Genomic DNA, 16981 nt, shown 5'->3' with positions numbered 1-16981 from the left:
GGTCTTCCTATAGAAGAACAGAAGGTCCTCCTATAGAAGAACAGAATGTCTTCTTCTTCTGATCTTCTCATGGCAAGGCACAATCATCAATCATGCTTGTGCATGCTTTCTTGTGTGGATGGGTTATCACTGCGCGAACCAACTACCTACTCAGCGGATTCGCTCTATATGCACTTCCCATACCTACGCTCTGCGCTCAAGTGTGCATACCGGCCTAGGGAACCAGATACTTGTTTGTTGCAAGGCAAACAAACAACATTGTAAACAAACAGATTTGGATAGAAAATTTTGCCAAAACGATGTTTGCCTGATAAGAAGACAATATCGGTGGCAAAAGTGGTACCTCAGAGTTCGGGGTATATATGAGAGCGTTGCAACTGCAAAAGAACATAGTCTTTCAACAGACAGCAGATCAGCAACATTACTTGCAAAAATATTGAAGTTATTAAAAAATACAACAACAAAAATGTCTTTCAATAACTCTGACTCATTTGAATATCGCCACAAGAAATTCGATCAAGGCAAACGGCCGAGAGAAGATTCCATCAGCAGTGGGAACAGCAGTATCTTGAGCGAGGATGAGGATCGTTTGCAAATCGATATTGAGAGTTTGGATGAGGAGCAAGACATGCAACAAACCAGCTACAGCTTCAATACTCCGAGCAGCAACACAACCACATCATCTTACCTTAATGAACATCGCTTGAATCCTGAAGGCATATCGGAGGAGCCACCATACAAAAGATCACGTACCGGATCATTTGGCTCGAATTCATCCTACAGTACCTACTCACCAATCATGGGACGTAATACCTCAACACCCATGATGATGCAGTCATCTACCGCACCAGTCCTGGCACCCACCACAGCAATTTTGCCGAAAATCAGCACCGAAACCCTGGCCAGCATTTGTAAATACCACGGGAATATGGTAAGGAAATTCCCCAAAAAAGAACGCACCCCCAAGGATCAAGAGAGGCGTGATAAGAACACCATAGCCTGTCGCATGAGTCGTCGTGTCAAGAAACTCGAACACATTGCCATTGAGGAGCAGTACAAGGAGTTCTCCCAGCAAACCTTTGAAATTATTGAAAGGGCAATGAGATCCACGGCCTATTTGCATGAACTGATGAAGCTTTCAAATGCTGTGACATCAGGTGCAGAGGAAGAAGAGCGAGATGTAAAAGTTTTCGGCATTAAGCAGGAACAAAACTCAACCATGACATCGGAGAAGAAACCATTCACGATAGCCTATCTAATGGGAGATCGGGAGTAGGGTAGTTGTTAAAAAGCAATTAAATTTAAGATTTATTTTTAATGGTTTTTAAATTTAGAGAAAAATATTGAAATTTCAATCACTGTGTGATTTTTGTATATATCAGGTTTTTTTTAATTAAAAATTGTGATAATAAATATAAACTTAAATAAATAAATATTTAATATTAAAATTGGAAAAATATTTTTTTCTTGATAAAAAGACACTGCAAAAGACAACTATTTATGGAATAATATATAGACTTTTTATTTCCTGCCAAATCTCGAGCCAAAAACACTTTACAACAAAAAAAATAATTAAATAAGGTCAGTGGATTTATCAACAATTTTAGCCCTCAACGTGTCAGCAAATAGTCCATTTCTGTTTTCTTATTAGCCAGTATTGATAATAGTTTTTCATGGTACATATAAAGTATACAAATTTCTTTTGCTCGGAGACTCACAATGAAATTCGATCTAGAATTATTCCTCCTTTAAGCTTATCCCCCAAAAATGAAGTATAAAGAGAGATTTTGACTTGGAGTGGATAGGTGTTAAATTAACAGCTAGCAAGTTAAAGAGTATCAGTCGTTTCTGTCGATAGATTGACACCCCCAGCCTTTACCCGTTTATTCAAATATATTTTGACATGTTTTATTATTTTTCAAAAATTTTGACCCCCTATAGAAGAGCTACCGATGGAGTACAGGGTGAGATAAAAAACGGGAACAAAGTCAAATGCCATATTTTTTAATTTTTTTTTTTTTTAATTTTATAGAATGAATGCAAAAATGTCGGAAATAGCATCAAATCTTAGAATAAGTTTAGATTTGTTCGAATTGGTCATCTTTGGCACGTATTATTGCCTTCAAACGACCAATGAAACTGTCAAACGCATGAAACATACTATGTAGGGCATATTAGATTTGTCACTTCATTTGCAACTACTATTTTAATGTATTAATGACCTCATAATATATATTCTGGATCAGCATAGAAATCAATGTTGATTTTGAAAGAGGGTGATAAAATTGAGAATTTTTGCAATTGAAAATGGAACATAAAGGTACACTTTTTTATAGTTCCCACATAACGATAACGCCCTATTTAAGGTATTTTTGGGGTTTTAGTCATGTACTTCAAAAGAAGAAAAAATCCTTACAAAGAAATGTCTATATACAGGGCGAGATAAAAAACTGCAACAAAGTCAAACACCATATTTTTTGCTTTATTTTTTTTTAAATTTTATTGAATGAGAGCAAGAAATGTCGGAAGTAGGCAAGTAAATACGATCATTTCGTTTATTTACAAACTGCTGGACAACGAATGTTTTCTCATCGTAGAAAACCAAATTCGGCAGTTCACCACTTTCGGCCAAGCGAAGCAACTATTTAGCTCTGTTGAGTCGATTTTCTTTCTGTTGCGGTGTAAGTTCTTGCTTTTTTGGAAATTCAATGGCTTTACCCCGAGCTCATTTTTCAATATTTGATATATTCAGCTCACAAGCCATTTTTCGGCCACTGCACCACGGGTTTCGATCAAGTCGCTTCTTTACTTTTCGAACCATTTCTGCTGATGTTGCTGTTTTCTTCCGTTCACTTCCTTGACGTCGGGCTACGCTATCAGTATCACGGTATCAAGCGATGTTACGAGACACAAAAGATTTATTCACATTTAAATGCTGGAGGGCTCTAACGATAGCCACTTCAGGTTTCTAGCCAAATATAAAAAAATCACATTATGACGCTTGAATTCCATCACGAATAAGTTTTTTTTCTGGAAAATTCTCACTAAAATGCTTTTGTACGCTTGTAAACAATATAATGACCTGTCACTGGAATTATTTTAACAGCTGTCGGACGAGTGGCTTAGAAATGACAGCAGCCTAAAGTTGGTTGCAATTTTTTCATCTCACCCTGTATATGTATAATTTCATAGCAAATGCCAAACGTGCAGGAAACTGAAATCTTTTGAAGTTGAGTGGCATTTCTTTTACAATTAGAGAATTCGAAGTAGCATCCTATTTCCCCATATTTTCTTACAGTTAGCCCAATACCGTAATTCAATCTAGACGGATCATCATATCCCAATCTGAACCGATTTCAATATAATTTGACAAAATTTACATTTACACCAAATTCGGTCACACCTTCCATATTTCATTGAAAGTAGTGGAATTAGAATTCGGCTGAGAATATATATGGGAGCTTATATTTTCTGATTAAATCCCGTCACACATTTTAAATGTCCAAATCTGAACCGATTTCAATATAATTTGGCAAATCTATTTTTGTTCCAAATTTGGCCCGATTTTTTGCCGATTTTCATTGGAATCGGAGATAGGTATCGTATTTGGTACATCAATCATGTAAAATCGGCCGAAAGTATATATGGGAGCTATATCTAATTCTGTACCGATTTCAATATAATTTTGGCAAACAAATTTTTTAGACAAATTCCATCACACATTCCAAATTTCATTGAAATATGGCGTACACAGCGTGTTTAAGGCATCAAATACATGAAATCGGCCGAAATTTATATCCAAATCTGTACCGATTTCAATATATTTTCGCAAATTTATTTTTGTTTCAAAATTTTAAGACAGTATCTGTAATAGATTAATAGATATGTGCACACAAAATCTAAATTTTTGGGAGGTACCTTCGATTCTGATACTATATCTCCAGTTCCAAGTGGAATTGGAAAATCTGCGCAGCGGTTGTTGAGTCCATAAATTACAAACAAACAAACATACAAACATTTTCCTCTTTTTTAGATATAGAAGAAGAAGATAGCTTTAAAGAGGTTTCCACACACATAGATTTGTCGGATAGACCTTTTGATCCACAGAAGACATCTTAAATGTCTTATATTTATACTTCGAATGAATCATTGTCAACTTCGGAAGCAGAATTCATATGAGTTTGCTTATTTTTATACCAAACTGGCTGATAAATGTGTGAAGATTAAAGAAATTAAAACGTGAATTATTTTTATATTTAGAAATTCTGTATTTAAGCCGAACTCATCATTACCAGCAGTGAATTGACATTTTTGTTAAACTTCGATCTGATATATACGATTTATTTCATGTTTCTTTTAAGAATGGCCGGCGAATGATTTGCAGTTGTAAACGTGCCAGACATAGTCATGCTGCATCGAAATAGTGTAATTCAAATAAAAATTATGACTTGGATTTTGGAGCGGTCCTCTTTTTAGCAACGACTGTGATATTATTTGGATATACTATACGTACATTTGTTTCTGCTGGTAAATTCTCGTTAAATCTCTGCCAAAACGAATGAACCTTTAAAAATTAAGGGTTTATAGAAACAAGTAAGCAAAGGCTATAGTCGTGCGGGCCGACCATGTGATACCCTACAACACTAGAGAAGCCGTTTTATGTCCAAATCCATTTTGGAAGATTTCGCTTTCGAAATTATGTCCTATATGGGAAACCAATATTTCGAAGTGTTACATAATTTTTTAGCCAATCAAACTTATAATACCCCCAACACATTATGTTGTATGGTATAACAATTCTGATTAAATATTATTCTACCTAAAAAAATCGAATCATTAACTTAAAAACTCTGAGTATTTTAGTCATGAATTTTCTGCCCAATTTTTTATTTATTTTTTTTTTTTTTTAATTTTTTTTTTTTTATTTTTTATATTTTTTCAAAGGGTTACTCAATTTTATCCCCTTGACCTAAAGTGCAAATTTCACTTTAAATTTCACCACTACATAAAAAATCGTGATAACGTAATGTCATTCAATTCGACAAACAATCATGACGGTGTAATTAATTACATCGTGTATTTGTATTTTTTGTTGTATTCTAATCGATTACATTACATTGCTATTGATTCTGCTTAGTTTTAATGGTTAAGTAGCTGGATAATTTCAATAAAACTAAGGAAAATTATCTAACGCCAATCGAAGAGAATATTTTATAACGGATAGTAATTTACAACATTTATTTGTTTATAGGCATTTCGATTTTATGATGTCGCGGAATTTCATAAGCTAGACAATGAAACAAGTTTCTAATGATGCAGAGTATCAACTTTATTGACTGAAAGTTGCGAAGAGTTTAAATAGAATTAATAGTCATATAATATAATATTAGAGAAATGCGATATTTTTTTTTTTAGAAAAAAATACATATTATCTAAGATTCTACTCTACTTGGGGTGAGCATTTTAAGACTGAAATTGCATTGAAAGACATATAAAGGGTGATTTTTAAGCGCTATAGGCAAGATTTTCAAAAAAACCCATATAATTCAGATTAATGATTGAAATATTTGTTTGTATTCATAGTACGGTTCATGTAATTTAATGCTTGAAGATTATTTCATGGAAATGTTGACCGTGACTGCACCTTTAATGGTCCATCCATCATTTCGGCTAGTATCTCATGAATAATTGTTCGCACGATCTTGGAGGCCAATTGACCGGTCCCTAACATAAAGTAAAATATCCGAATGTCCTCAATAAGTCCATTGATATGTGTGCTGTGTGGCATATGGTATCGTTGAAACTATATGTCATGCCCTTGCATTTGAATATCATCTCACCATCACGAACGATGAAGCGGCATTGGTAAATTTTGCAATGCTTCTGGCTGATTTTTCCTTCAAAATTGGCAAGTCTACTTATTTACACATCCATTCAAACCAAAATGACCTCTTTAGCTAAACACAATTTTTCAATGAAAAAAAGTGAATTTTCAGCGCACAAAAAATATTTGTTATGGTACATCATTCGGCTTCAATTCTTGCACCAGTTGTATTTTGAAAAGTCCTAAACCTTCCGACAAATTTTCCACGTTTCTGCGAATGGCGCGAGTCAATATTTGATGGTCTTAATAGTCGATACAGCTGCAATATTGTCCTTAGTTCGCACCCTACGTAAGTGTGTTGATGGTTCAGTGGCCAAAAATCAAAATTGGAACGAAATTTAGTCACAAAAAGCGAATGGGTTCTTCAGATGGTCGGTAAAATTGTCCATAAATTGGAAGAAGTGCGCAATGAAATTTCTTAACAGAACACGCATTTTGATAATCATTCATATGACTACCGAGGGTATAGACCATTTGATACGGCCAAAATGCGCCTCATCGGACCCAAATCCGCTTCAGAACATTTGGAGTCGATCTGGCGATGTCCTTCCGTCTGTCTGGCTAGCAGGTGCGCAAGATAAATCACGAAGGGAATATTCGATTTGATCCAAACTTGGTACATCGTAATATTATTATCAAATTTAGATTGATTTCGGAGATGGGCAACATCGGTTCACTCCTTTTGGTATCTCCCTCACAAAATGTTAACATTTTCAAAGAAAAAAAGTTTAAAAGTCTCAAGCGGTTCTGCCGACAGACGTATACCCTCAGCGATTAATTAACTATATATTTTGACTTATGTTATGATTTTTCAAATTGTTGACCCTCTATGGTGGCTTCTGAAGGAATGGGCCAAAATTGTCCATTTCATATCGGACCTAAATAACTATAATATAAATATTGCGACATATCAGGTTTGGACTATATCGACTATCTCCTATACTTTACATATGTCCTGGGATTATTTTTAGAAAATGTTAACATGTGGGGTGTAATGTCGACCGAAGTATTCCATTTGCATACTTCATGTAATGCAGATAAAAATATTGGTATACGAAAAATTATAAGAAAATCGAACATTCTTCGATTTTCTTTGAACGTTTGGATTTTCAAAATCTTAAACCCTATGTGGGCGAGGTCTCAGAAGAAATGGTCCGATCTTCAACATTTTTATATATTCGTTGATATTTAAAATTTTGACCCTTTGTGGAGGTGCCAGAAGGAGATGATCGATATATCCCACCCTCGCAGCAGATTTTGTATTAGTAGATAGAATGGGATGTGTGAAATATGAAGAGAATCAGATGATTATTTCGGATTTTATAATCATTTTGGTTATTCAAAATATGGACCCTTTGTGGGGGGCGGGGTGTACCAGAAGGAATGGTCCAATCTCTACCATCTTTATAACAGATCTTGTGTTGATGGAAATATTGAGATGTGCCAAGTCTGAATGAAATCGGTTGTTAATTTCGCGCTTTATGAGCTTCATGGATGTTCAAATTGTTGACCCTTTGTGGGGGAGGTGCCAGAAGGAGTGAACCGATATACTCCATCTTCACACCCGATCTTCGGTCAATAAAAATATTGCGATGTGTGTAATTTGAAGACAATCGGACTCTTACATCACATTTTATAAAAGTTAAAATTATTCAAAATTTTGATTCCTTTGTGAGGTAGGTACTTGATGGAGTGGACCAATGTTGTCCATTTTTTGCACCTGACCTAGCATTGAAGCAAATATGAGGACGAACTCGAAGTATCTTTTCTCTTTATGTGCAACATTTTTTTATTTTTATTTATTTATTTATTCATTTATTTATTATTATTTTTTTTTTTTTGAAAATTTCGATCTTTTGTGCGGGAGGCCCATCTCCAAACTCGATCTAAATTTGATAATAATATAACGATGTACCAAGTATGGACCAACTCGGATCGAAGGGAGTTTCGAGAGTTATCATGCGCATCAGCCAGCCAAACGGCTAGATCGACTCCAAATGTCGTGAAACGGATTTGGCCCAAAGAGACCTAGGGTCTAAACCGTTATTTCGATGGAAAAAACTACAACCAACTTCAGACAGCTGTCATTTCTAAGCCACTCGTCCGACAGCTGTTAAAATTATTCCAGTGACAGCTCATTATATTGTTTACAAGCGTACAAAAGCATTTTGGTAAGAATTTTCCAGAAAAAAAGTTATTCGTGATGGAATTCAAGCGTGATAGTGTGATTTCTTTATATTTGGCTGGAAAACCACAAGTGGCTATCGTTAGAGCCCTCCAACATTTAAATGTGAATAAATCTTTGGTGTCTCGTACCATCACTGGTTACCGTGATAGTACCGGTAGCGTAGCCCGACTTCAAGGAAGTGGACGGGAGAAGACAGTAACATCAGCAGAAATGGTTCGAAAAGTGAAGGAACGACTTGATCGAAACCCACGTCGCAGTGGCCGAAAAATGGCTTGTGAGCTGGTCATATCGCAATATTCCATTCAGCAAATATTAAAAAATGAACTCGGGGTAAAGACATTGACATTCCAAAAAGTACAAGAACTTACACCGCAAAAGATAGAAAATAGACTTAAAAAGATCTAAAGAGTTGTTTAGCTTCGCCGAAAGTGGTGAAATGCCGAATTTGGTTTTCTCCGTCTCCGATGAGAAAACATTCGCTGTCCAGTAGTTTGTAAACAAACAAAATGATCGTGTTTACCTGCCAAAGAGGTCAGCTGAAAATGTAACAATGCCGAATGTTACAGCAAAAATATTCTGGAGGGTGTATTAAAGCCTTGGGCGCACGCAAACATTTTGGCCGCAGACCAAGGTAATTCCGACAGGACTCAGCATTATCGCACTCAGCACGCGCCACCCAAGAATGGTTATAAAATGAGGTTCCTCGCTTCATTTCCAGTGCACAATGGCCACCAAATGCTCCGGATACCAATCTGTTGGACTATTGTGTCTGAAGTATTTTGGAAAGCAAGGTTGGCACTAAAAAATACCAAAGTGTCGATCACCTCAAGCTAGCGCTTCGCTGGGAATGGGCCAAAATACCGCAGAGCAATATTTGAACAGCCTGTGACGGTTTCATTGGCCGTTTGAAGGCCATATTTCGTGCCAAAGGTGACCAATTCGAACAAATCTAAACTTATTCTAAAATTTGATGCTATTTCCGACATTTTTTTCTTTCATTCAATAAAATTTAAAAAAGAACTGTAAAAATTATGGCATTTGACTTTGTTGCAGTTTTTTTATCTCTCCCTGTATAACGGCCATATAACAATAGCGTCCTCTTAATTTTTTTTTTTTGAAGGTTGGTGGTGGAGATTTTTAGAATTTCAATGGAAGAAAAAGTAAATGGTCATTTTGGGTGCCCAGTGGAGAGAAATCCCTTACGAAGAAATGTCCATATAAATCCAAATTGTTTTATAGACCCCATAAAATGGTTCCTCCCCACATTTGGTACAAAGTGGTGTTTAGCCACATTTTTAGCGGATTTTTTCGCATTCGGATTTCTAGAATTAAAATTGAATTCTAAGGAACTAAAATTTTAATTTTTCGAATTTAAAAAAAAAAAACAAATTACATGTAACTAACCTGTTTTATTGCTAAAAGAGGCACATGGACCTACCAAATTATTGCAGAAGATAGAGGGTCTTCTATGTATTTCGGACATATAACAAATTTTCTATGTGTGGATGCGAGTTTATTGAAGTCTTCCAATTGTTCACTTCACCTTCATTTCATTGTTCCCCTTTATTGAAAAAAAGATCCTCCTCATCATTAGTTAATTAAACAAAACCCGCCTCTGGGACATTTTCTTATTAAATCATAATTCCCGGTAGCTGCAGAAAGTATTGTTAAATGACAACAAATATGAATACGCCCAGGGGCTATGGGCGTTATTGTATATCTCTCGGTCCTAAAAAATGCCTTGTTTTTCTTTTTCATTTTTTTCTCTCTGCTGCTTTGATAAACAATGCCATGAAAAGGGCTAGCCGAGAAAACAATTGCCTGGCCTTCCGTTCACACAAACATTGTCTCTCGAATTATTTTCTTTGCCGGAGAGATTCTAATTAAATCTTTAGCCATGGTTTCCTCCTCGGAGTGCTGGCTGTGTAAACATGATCAGGGTTTTTTTTTTTTTGAATAATCGAACTTGCCCATATCTCAGTGCCGTGTTTGCATTGCCTTCCGTTGTTTACACTCGCACTCTTCTAAGTAATTGGACAATTGCTTTTGAAGAAGAAGAACTCGGAGAACTCGAAGAAGATACACTTCCAGATAAGCAGAGAATGCCACACATTGTTGACGCAGCATGATACAATTTCGCTCAGCATTTTTGAGTAAACAAAGGACAGATGTAAAAATAGAAACAGTTTTTATTTTCCTTATCCCCCTCTCAAATGGACTAAGAAGGGACGGGACCTAAATAAACATGACATGTTTACTTTCAGAAAAAACAACAATGACTTCAATGTCATCAGTATCTGTGTGAGTGTGTGTGTGTCTGTTTACTTCACATGTTTACTTCTCAGTCCAGATCAAATCAGTCGGCTTTTGAAAATTGAAGGAAATTTGCGACCTGCTGTGCATGAAATCATGTAAAGACCCAAAAATGTAGGTGATAAGCCATGCGCCTGCGCGAATGCTGATGCATCGAAACGATCGCACACAACCACATGTTGTTTGTCTACTTTGTTGTACTCTCACACACAACAAAAGCAACAACAACTAACGGCTTATCTTTGCCTGTTTTCCCCTTGGGGGATTTAAATATAGAATTAGACAATTGAAGAAAAAACAGATACTCATCAATTGCTGGCCTCGGACTGGTGTTAAGTCCATCCATGTCCATGGACAAGGAAATGCAGGTTGTCCCGTTGCGGCAAACGGTTTCCAATGTTTTCCCTTAAAACCAAAACAAACAAAACTGGATATTTGTAAACTAAACCAATTCCAAATGAGATTAACAGGAATTTCCAAAGACAACGACACAAAGACATGCAGGATAAAGGAAAGATATTCTAAATGACTTGCTTGTGAAATGGAAAAACAAAGGATTTCCATAAAACTAAGGAGACCACCGAACAATAAGCCGCTGACAATATTTATGGCAATAATAATTATGATCCGCTATTCTCAATTGTACGGGAAATTAGTTGGCAGGGGGATTAATTTAAACCGGAACATAAATAGATAATCTTTTTCTCTCTCCAAGGTTATGCAGGATTCAATGTAATCTTGGGATAAGTAAACACCAAATGTTACATAAATAATATGTAATACCTATGGAGATTCCGCTAAGACCAAAGAAAAGAGATGAAGGAATTCTCATGGGAGGCCAGAATGTCTATAGATTGCCTAAAGGTCTTCTCATAGAAGAGCAAAAGGTCTTCTTCTAAAAAAGGCGAAGGTCTTTCCATAGAAGGCTAGAAGCAGGTCTTCTCAGAGAAGAGGTGAAGGTCTTCTCATAGAGACCAGAAGGTCTTCTCATAGAGACCAGAAGGTCTTCTCCATAGAAGACCAGAAGGTCTTCTCCATAGAAGACCAGAAGGTCTTCTCCATAGAAGACCACAAGGTCTTCTCCATAGAAGACCACAAGGTCTTCTTCATAGAAGACCAGAAGGTCTTCTCCATAGAAGACCACAAGGTCTTCTTCATAGAAGACCAGAAGGTCTTTCGCATAGAAGACCAGGAGGTCTTCCTTTAGAAGAGCCTACCTATGGAAGACCTAGAGATCTTCTCATTGAAGACCTAGAGGTCTTCACATAGGAGACCTAGAGGTCTTCTCATAGAAGACCAGAAGGTCGGTCTTCTCATAAAAGACCAGAAGGTCGGTCTTCTCAAAAAAGACCAGAAGGGCGGTCTTCTCATAGAAGATCAGAACTTCTCATAGAAGACCAGAAGAACTTCTCATAGAAGACCAGAAGGTCGGTCTTCTCATAGAAGACCAGAAGGTCGGTCTTCTCATAGAATATTAAAAGGTCTTCCTATAGAAGACCAAGAGGTCTTCAAACAGAAAACCAGAAGGTCTTTCTATGGAAGACCAAAAGGTCTTCCTATAGAAGACCAGAAGAAGGTCTTCTGCTGGAAGACCTAAAAAATGTCTTCTCATGGAAGACCTGAAGAAGGTCTTCTCATGGAAGACTTAAAGAAGGTCTTCGCATAGGAGGTCTTCTTCATAGAAAACCAGAAGGTCGGTCTTCTAATAGACGACAAGAATGTCTTCTCCATAGAAGGCAAGATGGTCTTCTCATAGAAGACCGGAAGGTCGGTCTTCTCATAGAAGACCGGAAGGTCGGTCTTCTCATAGAAGAGCCAAAGGTCGGTTTTCTCATAGAAGTCCAGAAGATGGTCCTCTCATAGAAGACAACAAGGTCGGTCTTCTCATAGAGGACCAGAAGCCGGTCTTCTCATAAAAGCCATATTTTTTCCCCGAGTCTCCTCTCTATCTTGCCTTTTTTAAGAACGAACGGAAATTCATTTCTAGTTGATTGCATCTCTTGCCAATGAAAAACCCCGCAATTACGAATTTTAACAAAACACCTAATTAACGAAAACTAAACTCCTCATTCATGCAAACGCTTGCCCATTGAGCGTTAAACTTGAAATCTGATACTACGTCGATGTGTTTTCATTTCCCCAGCAGCGGAAGTTTTTCAAATGGGTGTGCAGCGCTGCTCAATTTTCGCACCAAGTTTTTCAATGAAATATTAAAAACAAGGTTTCATATCAGCCATTGTGCCACATTTTATACAAAATCGGAACATAGCAGCAGCAACAAAGCATGAAAATACAAAGAAATTAAAAAAAATGTGGAAAGGAGGTAGACAAAGAAAAAGCAAACTGAGTTATTAGTTGGTAATTGTGGGGAAGTGGGTAATAAAACGTTTTACATTTTTTTTTTTCAAATTTACGAAAAATACAAACTCTTGAAATCGATTGGGGTTCTATAAAAGGTAACAATTTTAAATAAAGATATCAATATTGCAGCTTTGAAGAGACTTTGCAGAAATATTAAAAAAATAATCTAAAATTTCAAGTCTCATATAATTTTTTATTAGGAATTCACCATGGTAGCTCTGATTAGCCCACCAAAAATGTCCGTAAATATCCATGACTTTATCTCTGATATGTCGTTCAAAAATATTATTAGAATGTTAATATGTCTTTAAATATTATTGTTAAAAATCCACATTGTAGCTCTACAGTGAACCCAAGAAGACTACTTCCAAAAAAAATATATGGCTTTGCCTGTGTTTTGCCTCCCAAAAATATTAATTAAAATATATACAGGTATAGTGGACCGAAGTATTACACTTCATCTAATATTGATAAAATATGTGGATGTACAAAATTGCTAAATTTTTTAGTTACAAGATGGAGTGATCCGTTTGACTCCATATTCACATCAGATTTTTGAATGAGAAAAATATGTAGATATACCAAATTTGGAAAGAATCGCCGACTTGTTTCGCTTATTATGAGAGATATATGTATTGTAGCAGAAGGGGTAGCCCGATATCTATAATTTTTACACCCGAACTTGCGTTAGTTTGTGGGAGAGGTACATGATGGAGTGGGCCAATATTGGCCATTTTCGCACCTTACAAATATTGGAATTTGCAAAGTTTGAAAAAAATCGAATGATCCTGTCATTTTCTATGAGGTAAATTATTATTATTATTATTATTTTGAAAATGTTGACCTTTTGTGGGGGAGGTACCAGCAGGAGTGGACCAGTGTTGTCCATCTCCGAACTCGATCTGAGTTTGACAATAATAGTACAATGTACCAAATTTGGACCAAATCGGTTATTCAGCCAATCGGACAGACGGACGTACATCCCTAGATCGACTACAAATGTCCTGAAACGTAATTGCTCCAAATAGGCCTAGGATATAAAAACGTTATTTCGATCATTTTTTTATTTTTGTCATGGTTTGAAGCAACTGGGAATTGTGGCTTTGTAACGCCTTTAAAAATATACATCTCCTAGCCGAAGTGGTGGCAATTTTATATTTTGAAATATAAAGAACACATTTCCACAATAAGTGTTCGATTTGGCTCCAGGTTTTAGGGTGATCCTCATGTATCCCAATAATTGGTATTTTGAAGTTCCTAGGTACATGTTCAACTAAATAGACTAACGTTTGACATTGGGGTCACTTTTCAAATAAATGGAATCAGGGACGTACATAGAAATTCATTTCGAAACCATTTTTTTTTTTTTTTTTTTTTTTTTTTTTTTTTTTTTTTGGGATATATAACTATTCCATAAAAACCAAGAATGGCCACATTTATGTACTCCTTCTGGACCTTCCCTATATATTTATAATTTTTCGTAGAGTTTCCGATCTGGTTAAAACTTCCCACATCGTTGTATTTATATTAAACTCAGGGATACAACAACGATTATAGGTTCTCCCCTTTTGATACCTTCACCACAAAATGTCACATTCTTGAAAAAGAACAAGTAAAAAACGCCTAAGTTCGGCCGGGACGAATTTTAAAAACCCTCCACCATCTGGAAGAAGCTTGAAAATTAAAAAAAAACCATAGAAAATTACCGTTAAAATGAAAACCGTTATATAGGAGATATACGAAGACGAGGACCTACATAAATAATTTTTTTTTGTCATAGGCTGTAGTACAGATTTCGAACTTCAATTACGAAATTTAAAACAATTCCGAAAAATAATGTCGCTTAAATTATAAAAATAGCGAATACCGAGCTGTATCCTTATATGGTAGCTATAGGAAGACATAGAAAATTTTCTGTTTTAGGTCGTAGTACCGGTTCCGAATTTCGAATAAGAAATTTGAAATAATTTGTTATATGGCGTGGGTCTGTATAAGTAATTATTTGTCGTAGATTGTTGTACCTATTACCAACTTCCAATACGAAATTTAAAACGACTCCGGTCTAGAATGCCGCTAAAAGCATTAAAATACCGAAAATGTAGAAGTACCGTTATATGGGGGCTATCCGAAAACGTGGACTGGTAAAATACCTATGTGACCAGAATTTAAGTTTTCTATCTCAATTCGTTCGAAAGATAGCTTGATTACAACAGACAGATGAACGGATCGCTAAATCGACTTAGAATTTTACGCTGATCGAGAATATATACTTTTTACACCCTACACCACAAGGTGGTCAGGGTATTATGTCTTTGTGCATTTGTTTGTAACAGGCAAAAGGAAACGAGACAGATCCATAGTTCCTTTTGATGATCTGCATAGAATCACATTCTGAGTCGATTTATGCATGTCCGTCCGTCTGTCCGTCTGTCCATGTATTTTTGTAAACAAAGTACAGTTCGCATTTATTGCCCTATCCAGATGAAATTTTGCACAAATCATTTGTTTGGCCCAAGGACGAACCCTATATATATACATTTGAGTAAAAATTTATCAACCTTATTAATTTCGTTCGGAGTCTAAAGTGATTTCAACTTATGGACGGACATCGCTAAATCGACACATATATATCTTCGTCCGATTTGCCTTTATTGTGCACCAAACGTATTATATCAGTCCGAATAGTATGGAATTTTGCACGTACGATCAGATAGGACCTGAAAATAAGTATGCCAAATTTGATCGGTTCAGATATAGCTATAGCTCCCATATATATTTTTCATCCGATTTGTTATTTTTGTCCTCCGCAGCCGTAATATGCACTCTGTAACAACAATATTTGGGGAAATATAGCAAATACAGATCAGAAATACATTTGCTAAATTTTATCGAGATCGGTTCAGATTTGGATATAGCTCCCATATATAACTTCGTCCGATTTACCTTTGATTGTGCACCAAACGTCTAATATTTGCCCAAACGACCGAATTGAGTCTAGAAGCTAGTGTATCAAATTTGGTGAAGATCGGTTCAGATATAGCTATAGCTCCCATATATACTGTTCATCCGATTTGTTATATTTGTTACCCACAGCCGTAATATGCACTCCGTAACAACGATATTCAGGGAAATATATCAAATACAGCTCAGAAATACATTTGCTAAATTTTATTGAGATCGGTTCCGATTTATATATATAGCTCCCATATATATCTTTATCCGATTTCAAATTAATTGTGCACTAAATGGGCAATACAAGTCCGAATTTAAAAGATACAAATGCTTCGGCATCTTTAGTCCTTTGAACTTTAAATTATAATTATAATCATAGCGTGTATGATTGAATTCTCCCATAAAAACTTTTAATTGTTATGCGGAGCTCTACTAAATTAGCAAAGTGGTGTAGGGTATCATAAAGTCGGCCGCGCCCGGCTTTAAGACTTTCTTTACCTTTTTTTTTGTCATAGGTTGTTGTAACGATTTCGAACTTTAAATACGAAACTCCAAACATTTTGCGTGAATAATGTCGCTAATATTATCAAAATAGCAAATAAAGAGAGGTACCGTTGCATGGGAGCTATACTAAGACGTGTACCAGCATAGACAATTTTCCGTCATAAGTTGTGGTACCCATAACGATCTTTAAATACGAAATTTGACGCAATTCCGTTGAATAATGTCTCGAAAATTTTGGAAATACCGAATATCTCGCGGTAGCGTTGTATGGGTGCTATACTGAAATGTACCCCTATATAGACAATTCTCTTTCGAGGGGTGAAGTACTCAGATGGAACTCCTTGTGTGGCTAAAATCATAAAAATACCCAATATCGAGGGGGCAGCATTTTTGGGGGCTGCACGGGGACCTATATCGACAATTCTCTTTCGGGGAGTACAGTAGTCACGAAGAACTCCTTGAGTAGAATTTCAGACCATTTTATCAAAAATGTGGCTAAAATCATTAAAATACCGAATATCGGGAGATATAGTTATATGGCGGATATACGATATCGTGAACCGATATAGCTCATCTTCGAACTTGACCTGCCTGCAGACAAAAGACAGATCGGTGCAAAATTTTACCTTCCTATCTTTGTTCGTTTTGACTCTAGTGTGATTACAACAAACGGATAGATGGGCTAAATCGTCTTAGAATTGTATGCTGATCAAGAATATATATATACTTTGTTGGGTCTAAAATTATTATTTCGATGAGTTACAAACGAACTTAATATA

General features: G+C 36.1%; 1 protein-coding gene across 1 annotated transcript; it reads left to right on the top strand.

Annotated features, from left to right (window-relative positions):
• Positions 1-450: 450 nt before the first annotated feature.
• Positions 451-1276, top strand: LOC101901358 (protein Mabiki). Its single transcript, XM_005181554.3, has one exon. It carries the CDS (start codon positions 467-469, stop codon positions 1274-1276), a length of 810 nt encoding a protein of 269 aa, XP_005181611.2. The 5' UTR covers positions 451-466.
• The last annotated feature ends 15705 nt before the right edge of the window (positions 1277-16981 follow it).

This window comes from Musca domestica, unplaced genomic scaffold (assembly GCF_030504385.1).
Source record: "Musca domestica strain aabys unplaced genomic scaffold, Musca_domestica.polishedcontigs.V.1.1 32, whole genome shotgun sequence".
Taxonomy (NCBI): Eukaryota; Metazoa; Arthropoda; class Insecta; order Diptera; family Muscidae; genus Musca; species Musca domestica.
The sequence above is the reverse complement of the archived record's forward strand: the minus strand, read 5'-3'. Positions and strand labels throughout refer to the sequence as shown.

Bases quoted from the DNA above. Each gene is read 5' to 3' on its own strand.
- LOC101901358 (XM_005181554.3), top strand. From the start codon at position 467: ATGTCTTTCAATAACTCTGACTCATTTGAATATCGCCACAAGAAATTC.